Here is a 15,939-nt window from a genome sequence, read left to right on the forward strand (position 1 = left end):
TCATGATCCAGGGTATGTAAGATGATGCTCAACCCAGAGACGGTGTCCGTCCGCGGGGGTCCAGCGGCAGGGAGGTTCCCCTCCCCTCCTGCGCCAGTCCCAAGCCGCTCCTCCTCTCAGTTCACCGTGGGCACCTGGTTCAAGCTGTACTCCTTGGCTTTGAGCCGCAGGTTGGCGATGCTGTTGGCCATGTTCATGCCCTGGGACGTGTTGGTGTTGGAGCAGGTGGGCGGGTAGGTGGCCATGGCGCTGCGAGACAAGGGGAGGGGGAAAAGGTTACATCACCTGTGGCTGACAGCGAGCTGAAGCTCAGCATGAGCCGCAGCTGTGGAAATATGAAAAGGAACAAAAACAGGTATCGCCGATCACGTGAGGCGGTTTAGACAAAAAGCTGACGTTAAAACCCACAAAACCCCAAAATTCAAACCAGTGTTCCTGCACATTTTTACCGAACCATCACATTTCTCAGAGCATGTAAGATGTGTTGTGCGTAAAACTTCATACAGTAACTGATTTAATTTGGAAATTAAATATTCAGCCTTTTATTTCAGGTATTAATTAGCAAACATAGATATCTGCTTCATCTTGTTTTTTCTTTTTCTCCTTCCACACTACATTTAAAGAGGGACGGATCATAAAGAGTGTAGTTTCTGTTTTGTTGTTGTTGTTGTTGTTGTTGTTGTTGTTGTTTGACAAGACTTTAATGAACATGGTTTGACTTTGTCCAGAGAGCTATCAGAGTTTCTATTCCCAATCTGTTCTGCTTTTGAATAACAGTTCCTCATTAAGTCCATCCATCACCTAGAAAATGTTGTTGTTGTTGTTGTTGTTGTTGTTGTTGTAAAGTGTCCCACTCTATCTTCAGCTCACAGTCTGTGTATTGAAGCCTGATGTTGCTTGTTTAATAAAGTCAAACAAATGGCTGAATGATAAATACGACTAATTAGCACCAAGTCCTCTAATTGGACATTTTCCAAAGCTTTGGAAAATGTCCAATTAGAAGATTTAAGAATTATTGTATGCTTGTCAAGGGTGTTTCCTTGATACTCAGGACTGATCCCTCTTTCTAGCTTTTATTTTTACATATCTGTGCATGATTTATTGACTTTTTTTCTTCTTGTTTTTAACCAAAATGTCGTAAATTTGTGCCACTTTTGGTTTCAGTTTAGGAGGCTAACAATTTGCTTATTTTGGTGATGATCGTTTCTGCTTTTGTGTTATTGTAGTTGTAGTCTTTATTTATACACGCAAGATTATTTGTAATCATCATGAGGCACATACATATCCAGTAAATTATTTGCATGAGCTGGATTACAATTATCTGCACGAAAAGCCAAAAATATATGAAAACATCTTCTTTAAAAAAGAAAAGTGAGAATTTAATGTACAAATAATGAACTTTAATTTGTGATTTAATTTGCTTTTTTCTTGTCTTTGTTTGTATTGTTTTTTTCTCTCGTTGTTGTTAAATCATTATTGCTGTGGTTAAATCATTATATACTGTACGGTTATTATGTTATTATTCATCTGTGAGAGCAGAGGGATTTAAAACGTCTGCGCTACATTACCACACGATTACATGGCTATAACATAAATAAAAGCAGACGTGATGCTCACGGATGGATTCTCTATATGAAGAGTGTTTAAAGAAGCAGTATCTATTCATTTTACTGTATAGAAAGAGATTGTTTACAAAAGGAAAGGAAATATATTTTTATATTTTTGAAAATGTGTTGAAATGCGCAAAAACACCCCACAAACAAACACCTTTTTTGTTTTTAAATAAAAGTATAAAATGTACACAAAACCATTCAAAAGGCACATTCAAATTCAAGAAAAAGAATCAGAAAATAACAAAATACATTCTTTTAGAAACAGTAAATGTATGTGAAAAAAAAAACGGTAGTATTCTTCTTTAAAGGAGAATACCGCCAGTTTCCTTTAAAAATAACTGAATGTAGTAAAGTGAAAGCGTACTTGTTCTCTGAGGGCAGCATTTTCTGTGGCACTCGCACTGGCCCCCCCTCCGGCATCGGATACCAGCTTTAGGATAATATACAGTGAAGTGTTAGCGCCACATTAGCGTGTTCCACATATAGCATTATTCCTGCTTCACAAAAGATTTCCCCCGCTGCTCTGCGTTCCGGCCAAAAAAGCGTTCAGTGAGTTTGAGCTGCGGCCGCAGGGTTTGACATTTTACACCGAGCCTCATAACGGAGGATTACTGTAAATCATGACCAATGTAACCAGAGTCACAAAAAATGTTGCCCAGTAGAGCTCTGTCTCTCGGCGTAGCGTTCATTATCTGGTGTAGTGTAGCAGAGGAGGGTCACAGGGGTCAACAGTGGATTTAATACGGTTTGTTTTCACATTATCACCTCGTCAGGAGGGTCACAGGATCTGGTCCCGCCCTGCTCATGCTGACAGAGGGGAGCGATGGGACTGAGGGCGAGGAAAAGGGTGTTTTTATTCAACACAATTAGTTTGGAGTAAGATATGTGCAAGACAGGAGTGTGATATATTCAGTGTAGGAAAATGGCTGCAGGAAGGACGGGGCAAAAGGCCACAGCAGAGTGAAGAGACAGAGAAGGAAAACTTTGAGGAATGTTTGAGAAATACTTTGGCTCAATTCTTTTCACAGCAGAATCTAATGTAGAAAAGAGAATGTGCGGAACTCTAGCTGGACATAAACAATGTATTCCTATTTCTGTGTAACATCACATAGAGCACAACAAAAATATCAATATAGGTTATGATTTTATGATAAAATAATGCTTTTAAACAATCCTCATCGAGACAGAAGTCTGCATCTTATATATTCAATGCACTGTAATACTTAGATAAAGTACATGTTTACACTACAGTAAACATATCTGTTTTTATTCAAGACATCAAACATTAGATGTTTTCATTACTTATAAGTTGAACTAATAATTTAAATTGTAAGCATAAACCAGTTAATTCAAATTTGAATACAACAGTATGTGATTTAGTGTTTTTCATGTTGTTATAATAATAATAATGCAATATCACAGCGGGAGAATACAAGTAAAAGTTCTGCTTTTTAATATTTACTTAAAGGGACATATTAAAATGAAAAACACATGTTGTCCTTTTTAATTTCGTGCTATTTATCCATCTCGATTTGCTGTGAGTTAGCTTAGACGATATCAGCCGTAGAGACGCCATCTCTCCAGTACAATGGGACGATATGACACCTGGCTTGTGGCGCTCAAAGAGCCAAAAAATACATTTGAAAAGCAATGCCTCTCCCCATAAATCGTGACCTGGTTACGCAAGATAATTGTTATGCGCCGTTTCATGAAGGAACTATGAATATTAGATTGACAAATAGCTATAAGATAGTGCTACAGGTCAGAGGAAAAATATGTAGTTTTGATTTTGGGGTGAACTGTAAAATGGTTACAGGGCACCAGCTGTTTGTCAGAGGAATTATGTGCATATGTAGTTGATTTACATTTACTGAATACATTGTAAGGGAAAGGTTATGGTCATTTTTAAATCAACATATGAACAAAATATTCACTGCCAACACTTTTCATTGTTTTTTATTGAAGTATTTGCTCAAAGTTGTCTGAAAAAGTTCAGACAAAAATAATAAGAGAAACATTTCTGCTGCCACAAATACTAACTACAGTACCAAATGTGGATTAATATGCCGCTTAACATATTCACCAACAAATGGGCTATTTCCTCTTGTTTGTTTGATCGAAACTACTGTGACCAGCTGCTTTTAGGAAATCACAGAGCCTTTTTTAAAAGAAGAACACTACTGTTTTTAAAGATGTCTATCTTCAGGGGGAGCCGGAGGGCTCGGAGCTGAGAGTCACAGCCAGGAAGTCAAAGCAGTAATCAGAGGCCGACTAACACGTTGGAGTCGGAACATGAGATTTGATGACTAATAATAATATAGATATAACGAGACCGATGCTATAACTTTTTATATTCCGCGTATAAATAAAGGTTGAATGGATAAAACAACACACATTAAAGGGTCCGGTGACCTGCAGCTCTGCAGTTTGAGTCCAGGTGGATCAGAAGAGATGAGGATGGTCAGAGGAACTATGAGAAGCATGTGCAGGTAGAAGAGAAGGAGGAAATGAAACAATAACAGAGAGCAGTGCCGGGGTCAGTGTGTGTGTGTGTGTGTGTGTGTGTGTGTGAGACAGTGGTGTTAACATGTGGTTATTGTGGTATCAGCTGTGCTTTTTCATCTGGAGAAACTAGTGTGATTGATGTTCTGCAGCAGAGAGCAGAGGACAGTTTGTAGTATTTGACTTGAGTATTTTGACTTTCTACTTTGTACTCTACGAGATTGCGCATCCACCTTGAGATAACTCACGCAACTTATGTTATTTCATATAGCTTTTCGTCTTTCCTACTTTTCGGCTGCTCTTCCATTCTTCTTTGTGTCCTTTGTGTCCTCCTTCCTGTCTTAAGTCAGTCCCTTCTCTCCTCGTTTCCTTCCATGTGTAGTTTATTTTCCCTCTCCTGTTATGCTGTTTTCTTCTGTCTTTAACCGTCTTCCCTTTCGTCCTTCTTTAACCAACGTGAAAGCACTTATGATATTTTTACTTCACCATTACTTACTGTGTAGATTTTACAAACAAATTAATAATGAAGGGTTTCATTGCTACATGTAAGGCCTTTAAACACACCATGAAGCCCTTAGTTAGACCTTTTTACTGGTGAAGCTTTCTCATGCCAGCTTTCTGAAGGCACGACTTTCTTCTCTGAGCTTCTCCTCAAGTGGTCTGAGTTCCTCTCCCGCTCTGTGCTGCAGATCAACGGTGCTGCCGGAGACGTCAGTGCAGAAGCAGAAGGAGCGCAGAGCGTAAAACAGTGTGTGTGTTTGTGTGTGTGTGTGTGTGTGTGTGTGTTGCTGTGACGTGAGTGTGAGGCTATGGGGTGAGACAGCAGAGTGGGGCTCTACCTGTAGGGGGCGGCACTGCCCCAGGACAGGTAGTCGTTTGGGCGGGGCGCCGGGCGCGGTACGATGGGCTGCTCTACCGCCGTCACGTCGCCTGAGTACGATTTGAGGAGCGAGGCGTTTTTGCTGGCCAGCATGGCGCGCTCGTTCCTGCGGAATTTAGCTCTCCTGTTCTGAAACCAAACCTGAAATCAAAAGAAGACAACGGGATGAAGCAATTCAAAGTCACTTTTATTGTTGTCTTATGATCGTATTTCCCCCCCCCCCGCGCGCGGATGCTACTAGCATTACAAAACTCTTCACAGACGCATTCAAAGTTCCAAAAATGCCAAATAATTTGAACTTCAAAGGGTAAACCAATGTAACAAACTAAAGTGGAGTGCACAATGTTGCGTCCACCATTTAGCTTTTCGTTGGGCGCTCTCGACCACATCGCATGGTCTTCATCGGAGAGGGTTAACAAACGTGCGGTTCCTGGTTGTGTTCCGGCCTGAACGTGAGTGGATTCTCGTGTGGGCTGACCACGTGAAATCAAATAAAAGGGAACAGAGCCAATGGAAATCTAAAATACAAACTAAATAAACCAGAAGGTTTTTTTTTTGTTTGTTTTTTTCCCGGGTAATTCTCTGGCCTTAAACTCATTTCCCAGTAACAAACGTTATATTCTTATTCTTACGTATGCATAACCGTTCGCTCCCACACGCATCCTTCATCTCCAATTCACCATCCACCCCTCAGCAGCCCCCCTCCACCCCCACCCCCTCCTGCCCTTTCTGAACAACGTACCCCCCCCCCCCCCCCCCCCCCCCCCCCCCCCCCCCCCCCCCCCCCCCCCCCCCCCCCCCCCCCTTTACCAAACACATGATGATGTGACTCGGGGGTTGCTAGTGTTGTTCCTCGCTGTGAAATCAAATCCATTATTAGATGCCGTGGGCGCTCGCAGGGGCTCTCTGTCTGCTGACGCACAGCCTCAGGAATGAGCCCAAAGTCTCTTTTATCAAAGCCTTTCTGCATCGCTCTCTGCTACACATTATTCACAGATGTGCCGCTTCTCTCCCTCCGACATCACCATTTCCTCTTTCCCTCTCCCTCTCTCTCGCTCTCTGCCCACTGAACAAATACTCACTGTTGTCTTCAAAGACACAGAAAAATGCCTGATAGAAGCATTGGATGAACAAGTGTGCATTTAACGTATAGTTGCATGCTACTTATGTTGAGCTGCTCGTAAGTAGAATAAATGTACTTTCATTTCAATGATAATCCAGTGAAACCAGGAGTGTAATTTCCCCGGGGGCCGAGGGGGCCATGTCCCCCCTCACTTATCGGGATCACAGTTTTGTTCCTCTGACTTTTTACAGTTGCAGTTTGAGTGACTCAGCAAAATCACTGAAAACTGTGTCCTCTCTTTAGCTGACACATGGAAGATGAAAGAAAATCTGATCGCATAAATGCAGATCCACAATCTCACAGCTTCACGAGCAACAGCAAGTATTCGTGGCCCCCGCTTTCCTTCTGTCCGGCATCAAATAGGTTGTTGCAGCAATATATATATAATAATAATATAATAGAGCTTGATGGGGCTATACGTGCAGGGAGGTTCTGATTAGTCAGAACTAGAAATATACACTCGCGTTTTTGGGAGGGAAGAAAATCAATTAATTTCAATTCAGATGGGTCCTTTTTTCCAGTTTTTTGGGGGAGCATTTTCTTCGGCATTTGAAATCGTGAATTTGTGTTCAGTCTTTTGTCACTTGAGCACCGTGTTGGCCGGTAGAGAAGCAGCAGCACGCTCCTGCGTCCACTTCATTCTTTCGCTGTACTTAATTTATAATGTTGGGTTAAAATTGACTGTGATTAGACCGCCTTATCTCAGTCTCACTCCTCTTTCAGTGGAACTAAAGGTTCAGTTGCCTTCACGCATCAATGTCATGTCTAACTCTTTTGTTAACTGTAGAACTGCAATGTAAAGACAGAAAGTAGCGGTCACTTTTCTCGGTGGCTGTGGAAATATGGAATCCATGTTCTCGGTTGCGTCAATTCGGGAGAGTGATCTCACTCATTTGGCCATATAATGGTTCACATTTAGCTCCTGTTCTGCTGCAGCCCTCATGTGTTGCTCATTTTATCGCTGATCTGTAAACCGCTGAGGAAATTAGACAATCATTACATCCACTTTTCTGATCACATCCAGTTCCTTCGGGGAGTTTAAAAGGCTCAGCGACCATTTAAGAGATTGCGTGAGAACAATAGCGGATGTTTGTGACGAGTTCTTATCAGTTCCTTTAAAAAACCTATAATGGAGAGACTAGAACCGATTAATGGACCATGACAACCGCTCGGCACCAAGGAGAACTAATAACTGAATCTGTTAGGGTGAGAGCCAACAGATGAAGATGCCCTCCAGTGTTTTGTAAAAGTTATTTCCGATAACAAGTTGCTTCTGCTGCTCTTGGTTGACCATACAAACAAAGCTGTTCATGGATCGCTTTTTAAACCCTGTTCTGAGTCATGAGGACCCAAAGGACTCAACTGGTCCCACTGGGGTGCAGCTAGTGTCTGTGTGTTAATAAGAATTGGTTTATTTGTGCGTCCCTCTGGTCAAAGTGGTTTTAAAAGGGGAAATGACTAAGAGCCTCCTTCTATATTTCGCGTTTTATGACTGCTGCTTCTTCTTCTTTGGTCAAAGGTTGAACCCGCTTGGTAAATCACTGCTGCTGAAGGAAAAACCTTCAGACTTCAGGGAATGAAGCTTTTATTTTGAAAGGGAGGACACGTGAAAAATAGAAGTCCCTGACTGACTGTCGAGGTCACATCGTTACCTGGACTCTGGCCTCGGTGAGGTTGACCCGGCGGGCCAGGTCCTCTCTGACGAAGGCGTCGGGGTAGTGTGTCCTTTCAAACACTCTCTCCAGAGCCTGGAGCTGGCTGCTGTTGAAGGTGGTCCTGTTCCTGCGCTGCTTCCTCTTCTTCTTCTCCTCCGTGTTCATCTGTTCATCTGCGGGCAGAAGAAGAGGGTAATGTAGGCTCGATAAGACCCATTGGGAACACAGCTCTCCCACCGGTGCTTGTGGTTTGTAGCTATGCAGACAAGTTGCCCGAGGAGATAGAAAGAATAAAATAAAATAAAACGAAAGCCCCGTGTCGGACCACGTTACATTTTAATAATATTTCATGCAACAACGGCTGCTCAAGGCAGTTCAGAGAAGATGAAGTATCAACCCAGTCACTCTTTGCTGTATGTTACTTCTTCTTTTTTTTAAAACGTCACTTCAAATGAGCATTAATATACTGCTTACACATTAATACATCAATAACAATCTTTAGGGTTCATGTCCAAGCTGTTCTCCACCTGCCCTGCAGCCTACACCGAGTACCTTCACTTTAGACAGGTGAGTGCAGGTAATACTTTTGGGCTGTTCAAGCCAGAACTTTTGTTTACCACGTGTTTACATTACTATGTCACTGTTTCTACTTAAGAGAAGGATCTGAATTATGAATACTGTTTGCCGATAATCTTATAACATAGCAGCTGTAACTAAAGAGAGCGTACCGCTGCCAAGATCCTCGGACTCAGTATGTGAAACCGTGTGGCGTCTGAGACGGGTGTCATGAAGAGACCACAAAGCCCTCATTTCTCTACACTCCCTGTCTGCCTCTCAAATCTAAACTGTCGATTAAAGGCAAATATGCCCCAAGATAATTGTCTTTTTAACAAAAAGAGAATGCACAAAATCACACAGAAAATAACAACACAAAGAAATCTCCAACCAGGATAACCCAAATAAATAAATAAAAGAAATTGGCCCACTATATTGGGTGTGGCGGCAAAACATGGCGAGAGAACACTGATGGCGTTTGGGAAGATTGGGTGACGTGATTATTTAAAAGATCCTTCAAAACAATTCCTGGATCTGCCTACAACAAACAGACACACGTCCAGGCAAACAAACAAGATAAATATATAATCCGCTCTGGACCCCGAGCACCTTCCATGTGCTGCACATGTTGGGCCTGAATGCTGCGGGCTGGAATCGAGTGCTGGTGCCTTGTGGCTGCATCAAGACCACCAAATGACACGCTCACGTCGAGAAGAAACGATCATCCATGTCATGCCTAATTACACACTCACTACACAATTTGTAGCCACACACACACACACACACACACACGCGCACACAGAGGTGGGAAGTTACTCTGTACATTCATTCGTGTTCTCTAGTACAGTTTAGGGCTTCATAAACTGTATTCAAGTATTTTAATTTTGAGAGCCTTCAGAGGGAAATCTGGTATTTTTCACCGCATTATGTTCATCTGACAGCCATGACTCACTTTGCAGAGTCAGCTTTTACTTTCATCATGAATTAAAAAAAAACGCCCTTTCGTCCACTAAGAATCTTGTATCACTAAAATAGCACATTTAATTTATTTTATATAGAATTAACGCAAAACAGAAAATAATATTGCAATATTTTATGTTCAATGTACATTTTCAAACGCCAACAATCTAAATGTTATTTATTTATTATTGTAGTCTGAAGGTTAATTTTTTTTCTAATCTTTGAGTGTGACAAAGGTGTAATTTCTTTGGATTAAATGAAGTGGGAGGTCAAATGTTAACATCAGTGGTTTGTTACAACCTGGTGAAACCTCAAAGGTTTGGATCTCTTTTATGATCCTTTTACGATAAATGTGACATCTTTTTGCAGTTTGCCTGGAAAAAAAAATCAGATTCATGACATGGGTTTAACTGGATGCTGAAAGTAAATGTAGTCATTTGCAGATGTGTGCGAATGGTGTCAGAATTTTGGCAATTTGCTCTTTCAAAAAAAAGGCGATCTCTGCAGCGTTATGTTTTAGCTGATGCAAAATAGTCACGAATGAATGCAATGTTCCGGAGAATAGCCGGATTCCTCGTTTACCGTTTCACTTCAGTGTACACGGCGGTATTGATACTTTTACACAAAAGATTTGAACCCTCCCTCCATCACTCATGTGAAAGTATTGTATCTCGAAAATGTCAACTTCATGATCAGACAACTTTTAAACATTATCCAGAGATGAAACAAGTTCAGTTTTTACCGAATCAACTTCTATAGAACAACAACAACAAATCAGAACTTTTGCCTCTCATGGATGGGATTGGCTTAGTTTAATCTCAAATAACTAGAGTTTTCCATCATCTTCTCAGCCTGTGGAGGACATGTTTGATTTAAAAGATGAAGAACTGGATGATACAAGAAATCCCCAAAATGTAGAGCTACAGGTTGTCCGTCAAATCCAAAAACGGCAGATTTTTATCTCCACAACAATTTTACTTAATTCACATTTGAGCTCTTCAGGAACATTATTACGTCGATATTCAATTAAAGTGTAAGTACATGCATTGCCTTTTGTTTTTTTAAAATTAACAGAAGACTTGCACCAAAACGTCCGTGGCTGGACTCAAACTGGGGGAACTGGGGGAACTGGGACTACATGTTCAGAGCTACATGCTGATGCAGAACTTGTAATGGACTGCTTTTACTTCTTCCACACACACACATACGCACGCACACGCACACACACATACACACACACAGACACACACACACACACACACACACACACACACACACACAGCTGGCTTGGTGTCAGATGCTGCAGTGTGTCAACACTGCTCTTTGTTGTCTAATGAGAGAAAAGCTGCCCCCTGCAGTCTCAGCCAATCAGGAGACACTAGATGTAAACTCTTACATCTGCTGGTTGAAAAATGACAGAAAAGACAATAAAGCAAAAAACACTTGTGACCCCAAATATCAGTCTGTGTTTAAATAAGTTTGGTTGTTGAGCAGTTTGAAAGGGGCGTCTCACATTGTGGCATTTGAAGGATTTTTACAGGCCACATTAAACGCGTTCGGTATTTCACCAGAAGAAAGAAGGGAAGAAAAAACAATTCTTGTTCATTCTTGAATTTAATTTGATCATCCTGTGACCTGTTCATCCCTTTGAGGATCCGGAGTGTACCACCTTGCAGCTCATTTACATCTTAGTCAAATGTTGCCTATATACTTTTAAAAAAGAAGTTTTTAAAAGCTGCTCCACAATCCCTTTGGCCTTTCAACGGTTCTTAAATGAAACTGCACCCACTCGTCACTCTGTGGGCAGTTTAAGTTTAACAGACTGACCTTTAGTGAAAAGTCTATTGTTTCTCTTTTGTTTGGAAGTTCTTTTCCTCCTCGTTTCTATTTGTTTGTGGAGATGGTGTTATGGAGAGGGATGTCTTTTTGTTTGTGTGCTGTTTTGCTCTTTAAAATCTAATAAATTCACATATTCAGACTTAAAGCTTCACAATACAAAACAAGAAAATAAACAGAATTTTGTAACACTGATCTTTTCTTTTTCTTTCTTCCTAATTCTGTTAATCCTCCCGTGACCTTTCAGACGTTATCTGGCCTCCCCTCTGCGGGGGTCCTGACCCCTGCAGTTAAATGTCTATAGATTAAGAACATTAAAATACTAAATCATTGATGAATTTATTATGTTTTGACAAAGTAAAACTCCAGATGTTGGACAAGTGAAACTTTTTAACGTGGCATTTTTTGTGGGGTATATTTTATAATTATTATTATAACAATTATTATTATCACTCTTGTTATTTGTATTATATTATTGCCAGGTCTTTCAAAAACATGTACCTGCCATTAAATCCGCCATATGAAAGATATGGCCTAAAATTAACCGAATAGAAAATGACCAATTCTCTGCTAATACTTCAAATACAGATGAGGTTATTATTTAATAAACGTCATTGTCGCATTGTGAATGTATTTGTGGTTCATGAGGAAAACACTTCCAGCAGCTGAGATCACAGATCTCTCCTCGGACTCGGACGTGTGGCCCCTGCGTGCAGCAGCTCTGAGGGCCGCACGTCGGGCCCGTTGGTGCGACGTGCGGAGAGCGGCTGTGAACGCTGATGGCAGCCGCACACGCTAACCAGCGACCGCGCATAGTTTCCCCCTTAAACACTTGCACACACACACGCACGCACACGCGCACACGCGCGCACACACGCACACACGCTCACAGCCGTATTACAGGCTCGAGGTTAGAATGAAAACCATGACGCACTTAATTAGTCCGCCCGTGTGATGACGTTACACGCGGAGAAAAGTGCTACAACAAAATAGTGTCCGTCGAAAGAGTGAGACACACATAAATACAAAAAAAAAAAATAAACATATTAAAACGACATAAAGTCGGACGCTAAATATGATTGTGACTTGGCATGTTAAAAATGTATTATACTGAAAGTACTGTTTTTAAAGCAATTGTAGAGCATTTGAATGACAAACAAATAACATTTTTTAAAAAAGGTTTAATTGAATCGCATGACAAAATAGAAAATATTGAATCGATCTTTTCTTTGTGAATGCAATATTTTAACTTGTATTTGTATTTAGCACACTGCAAGTGTGGCAACAAAAATGGTATGGAACATTTACAAATACAAATGTATCGTTTGTTTTTTTTGAATGAGTTTATATTCTGTCCTGTCATGCAGCTTCAAATTAACACAAATATGAACGATGAAATCCAAATATCCCAAAAAGGGATCTATGTGTTTATTTCATTAGTCGTGGTTTGGCCTCGGAAAGCTTTTAATCAAGGTGACATTTAAACTAAATAAAACAAATCAAAGCTATTCCCCGTTACCATCATCACCATCATCATCACCATCATCACCATCATCCTGCAGCATGTGTGACCAACACGTGTGAGTAGACTGATCTCATTAGAAGCCATCAGTAAAAGTCAATTAGTCCTGCTGCCAACGCTCATTCACGAGGGGAGAGGTTATTGATTCCTAAAATAATAAAACACATTTTTACCATTTTTACTTTGAAACGTTGTTTTTGTTTTTGTTCGTGGTCAGTTCGGCTAATATGGCAATTTGTGAAATTTATTAAAAATCCTAAAAGTCACACTGTTTTTTTTCACGTATGAATCAATATGAATTGTGCTGATGATTAGGCTCCAACACGTGTCATTATTTCTTTCTGAATCTCGTGTAAATCTAAAAATGTTTTCTAAACCCGACTGGTTCACTTTCAAATCACCTCTCTACAACACGCGGTTTGGTGAGATGCTGATATTTGAGTCCTTAATTGTTGGCGCGAGGACACGCGTGGTAATTATGACAAATGATTTAGGCTCCGATATTCTGAGAGTGTTTGACAGGCCGAAAATAACCGGGAATTAACGACGTGACCCGGCCACTTCCTCCCGCATATTTCTCACACGATTTTTAGCCTTTAAAAAAAACTAACAATAACACTCATTAAAGCCCATAACGTTTCTGTCAGCCGCTGCAAATGGCCCTTTGAGCAGAGGAAGAGGAGGAGGAGGAGGAGGAGGAGGAGGAGGAGGAAGGAGGGAGCGTTTATTTACTCTCTCGATGGTGCGCCGGAGAGAGCGAGCGGCGGCTTTTTGTGGGCTTATCCCCGTGTTTTGGTCAACTTCCACTCACGCAGCGGCGCCTTTCAACACACAAAAAAGTTGTAAATAATACCTCCGATTGTCAGGTCGGTGCGTGAGCGGGCGCTCGGCGAGCAGTACCCGTCTCTTAGCTCACCAAAACCCGGCTTAGATCGGCCATTCTTACGCACGGATGAATGTGTTGTTTAAAACAATGGCACATCATTATTTAGTGCTAGATTAATACATATGTGTATCATTAAACTATCATACACGTGACGCAATCGTCATGTGACTCGCTCTAAGTATTTTCAAATACTTTTGGAATTAGTCTTGAATTGTATTTATATCTATAGTCAAAAAAGATCAAAGCGTGGCCTCGTTTAGGTCATGAGGCGAGAGATTTATTACCCCCGAGGCTGACTCGCAAGGCTCCTTCACTGACCATGTCCACCAACATCACCATACCTCACTGACATCAAAGTGTTAATGGTAAATTAATGGCCATTTTGAGGGGGAGGCCGTCAGGGATGATGCATTGCCAAAACTCACTAAAGGATTCCTTCCGTGCGCGCGCTGCATTCTGCAGAGCTCCATTCATGCGCTCTGCACGCGGACGCACGCCAGAAGGTAATGAAAACAAATGGCTTTTATTTGCAGGTCATTAGAACTGCATTTGTGTGAGATCGGCGGTGTTTCCCCCCCTGGTAAACTGGAGGTTTTTCACCCCGAGGCTACACTACAACACACACACACACACGGGTGGATATGTAACGTTTTGCTCACACGATTTAAAAGCTGTTTTTTTTGTTATCTCCTCCGCTCGGTGCCTGGTGCTCTCGGCCGGTCTGCTTTTCACTTACTCTCCTGCTGGGTCGTGTCGCTCCCGCTCGTCAGCCCCGGGGACTCCAGCATACTCCTCCCCGCCTCCCCGACGCTCTCGTCCGCCTGGGTGCCGACCATTTCCCCGGCCTCTTCCAGATCCAACAGGTGGCTGACCGAGAAGTTCTTTTTGGCTTGCAGGTTGTCCAGGTTCGACGTGATCGGACTCTCCAGGCGGTTTGATAGCGAGGCTTGCCTGTCCATTACATGTGCATAGCTAGAAGTCATGACGCAAGCGTTAAAGGGAAAGAAAAGAAAAACTACTTTTGGAAGAAAAAGAAAAACGGAGCGCTGGTGAGAAGAAAGAAAGAGAGGAAATCAACAACCGAGCAGAACAAGATCCGTGCGTGCAGAGCGCGCGAGCTCCAGAAACCAGCCCGAGGGACGCTCGGTTCTTCCAAAGCGGACCGCGGATCTGTTCACATCCAGATCAGCGGCGCGGGGCTCGAACACACTTCAGCGACGTTTTCTCCTCGCCTGCCTTTTTCTTTTTTTCTTTTCTCCCCCGGTCAAACCCTCACAGACAATCCATCCAGCGGCGCGCGTCACCGGCACACGAGGAGAAATATCAGCCTGTCCTGCTGCCGGAGAGAGAAAAGTCTCAAAGACGCGTTTCGCAGAAGTCCTCTGAGGAGAAGGAGCTCTCTTCCCACTCTGGTCGAGTCACATCTGAGCAGGAAGAGCTGCTGCTGCTGCTGATGATGATGATGATGATGAGGAGGAGGAGGATGATGACGACCAGATGCGCGAAGCTCCTTGTGTGCGCAAAAACTTGCTCAGCGGCAGCTAGGCGCGAGGAGGCAGGACCTTTTTTCTCTCTCTCTCTCTCTCTCTCTCTCTCTCTAATGAAAGCGAGCCCCGTAATTACGTGGCAATGCCTTTATGTTGTGTCTGACGTTTCACAGGCCCTCACCACGAGCTGCCCCTCCCTCCTCCTCCTCCCCCCCACCCCCCTTATAGGCAGAAACATCACCATCAGCACCATCAACACACTGGTTTGGCCTGTTTTTTGTTCCCCTGGCTGGCAAACCTCACCGCCTAATGAGTGTGTGTGAGTGTGTGTGTGTGTGTGTGTGTGTGTGTGTGTGTGTGAGTGTGTGTGTGTTATCACTGCTGGTGTGCTGATAAACCCACTCCGACTGCCCTGCGGTCCGCCACGATTAAACCGAGTATCGCCCGTGCCAGTCAGCCTCTCCACAGATCCGTCCTCATGAGGCTCAGCTGTCGGGGAAGCCGGCAACACGAAGATAAAGAAGTCCAACTGGATCCATGATTTAAAAAAGAAAAGGAAAAAGGAGTTGGGGAAAAATAAGCGAGGAGCGGTTTGGGGCCGTTGTGGGGCCCCAAAAGGTGCAACAGGAAAATACATGAATTACATGACTAACTCCCATGAGGTGAAACGTGTCACGCATAACAACCCCCCAGAGATTGGTCATCAACTCTATGGAGCTTTTCAGCCTCTTTTAGCTTGTTTTGGTTATTGCCATCAAACAAGTTCTGAGGAATCCAACGTGCACTACCTGCCCAGCACCAGTGGATAAGTAACTAAGTACTAGCCTACAGTTAAAGTTACCTTGAGGAACTGGTTATGAAACGGTCTCAGATATGACTGATTCCTCAATATGACCTATAAAACAAGACCATCAGCGAGG

General features: G+C 42.5%; 1 protein-coding gene across 3 annotated transcripts; it reads right to left on the reverse strand.

Moving 5' to 3' along the window:
• prrx1b (paired related homeobox 1b) lies at positions 1-14,515 on the reverse strand. 3 transcript variants are annotated; one of them, XM_034531186.1, is made up of 5 exons: positions 14,269-14,515; positions 7,771-7,946; positions 4,955-5,136; positions 2,379-2,442; positions 1-249 (listed from the first exon to the last, which is right to left on the reverse strand). In XM_034531186.1, the coding sequence occupies exons 1-5, from the start codon at positions 14,513-14,515 to the stop codon at positions 1-3; spliced, it is 918 nt and encodes a 305-aa protein (XP_034387077.1). The 3 variants fall into 3 exon arrangements, with proteins under 3 accessions (XP_034387077.1, XP_034387078.1, XP_034387079.1); XM_034531187.1 differs by lacking the exon at positions 2,379-2,442 and adding an exon at positions 1,978-2,043 and having other exon boundaries at positions 62-249; XM_034531188.1 differs by lacking the exon at positions 2,379-2,442 and having other exon boundaries at positions 62-249.
• Between the last annotated feature and the right edge of the window lie 1,424 nt (positions 14,516-15,939).

Source organism: Cyclopterus lumpus, chromosome 4 (assembly GCF_009769545.1).
Source record: "Cyclopterus lumpus isolate fCycLum1 chromosome 4, fCycLum1.pri, whole genome shotgun sequence".
Classification (NCBI taxonomy): domain Eukaryota; kingdom Metazoa; phylum Chordata; class Actinopteri; order Perciformes; family Cyclopteridae; genus Cyclopterus; species Cyclopterus lumpus.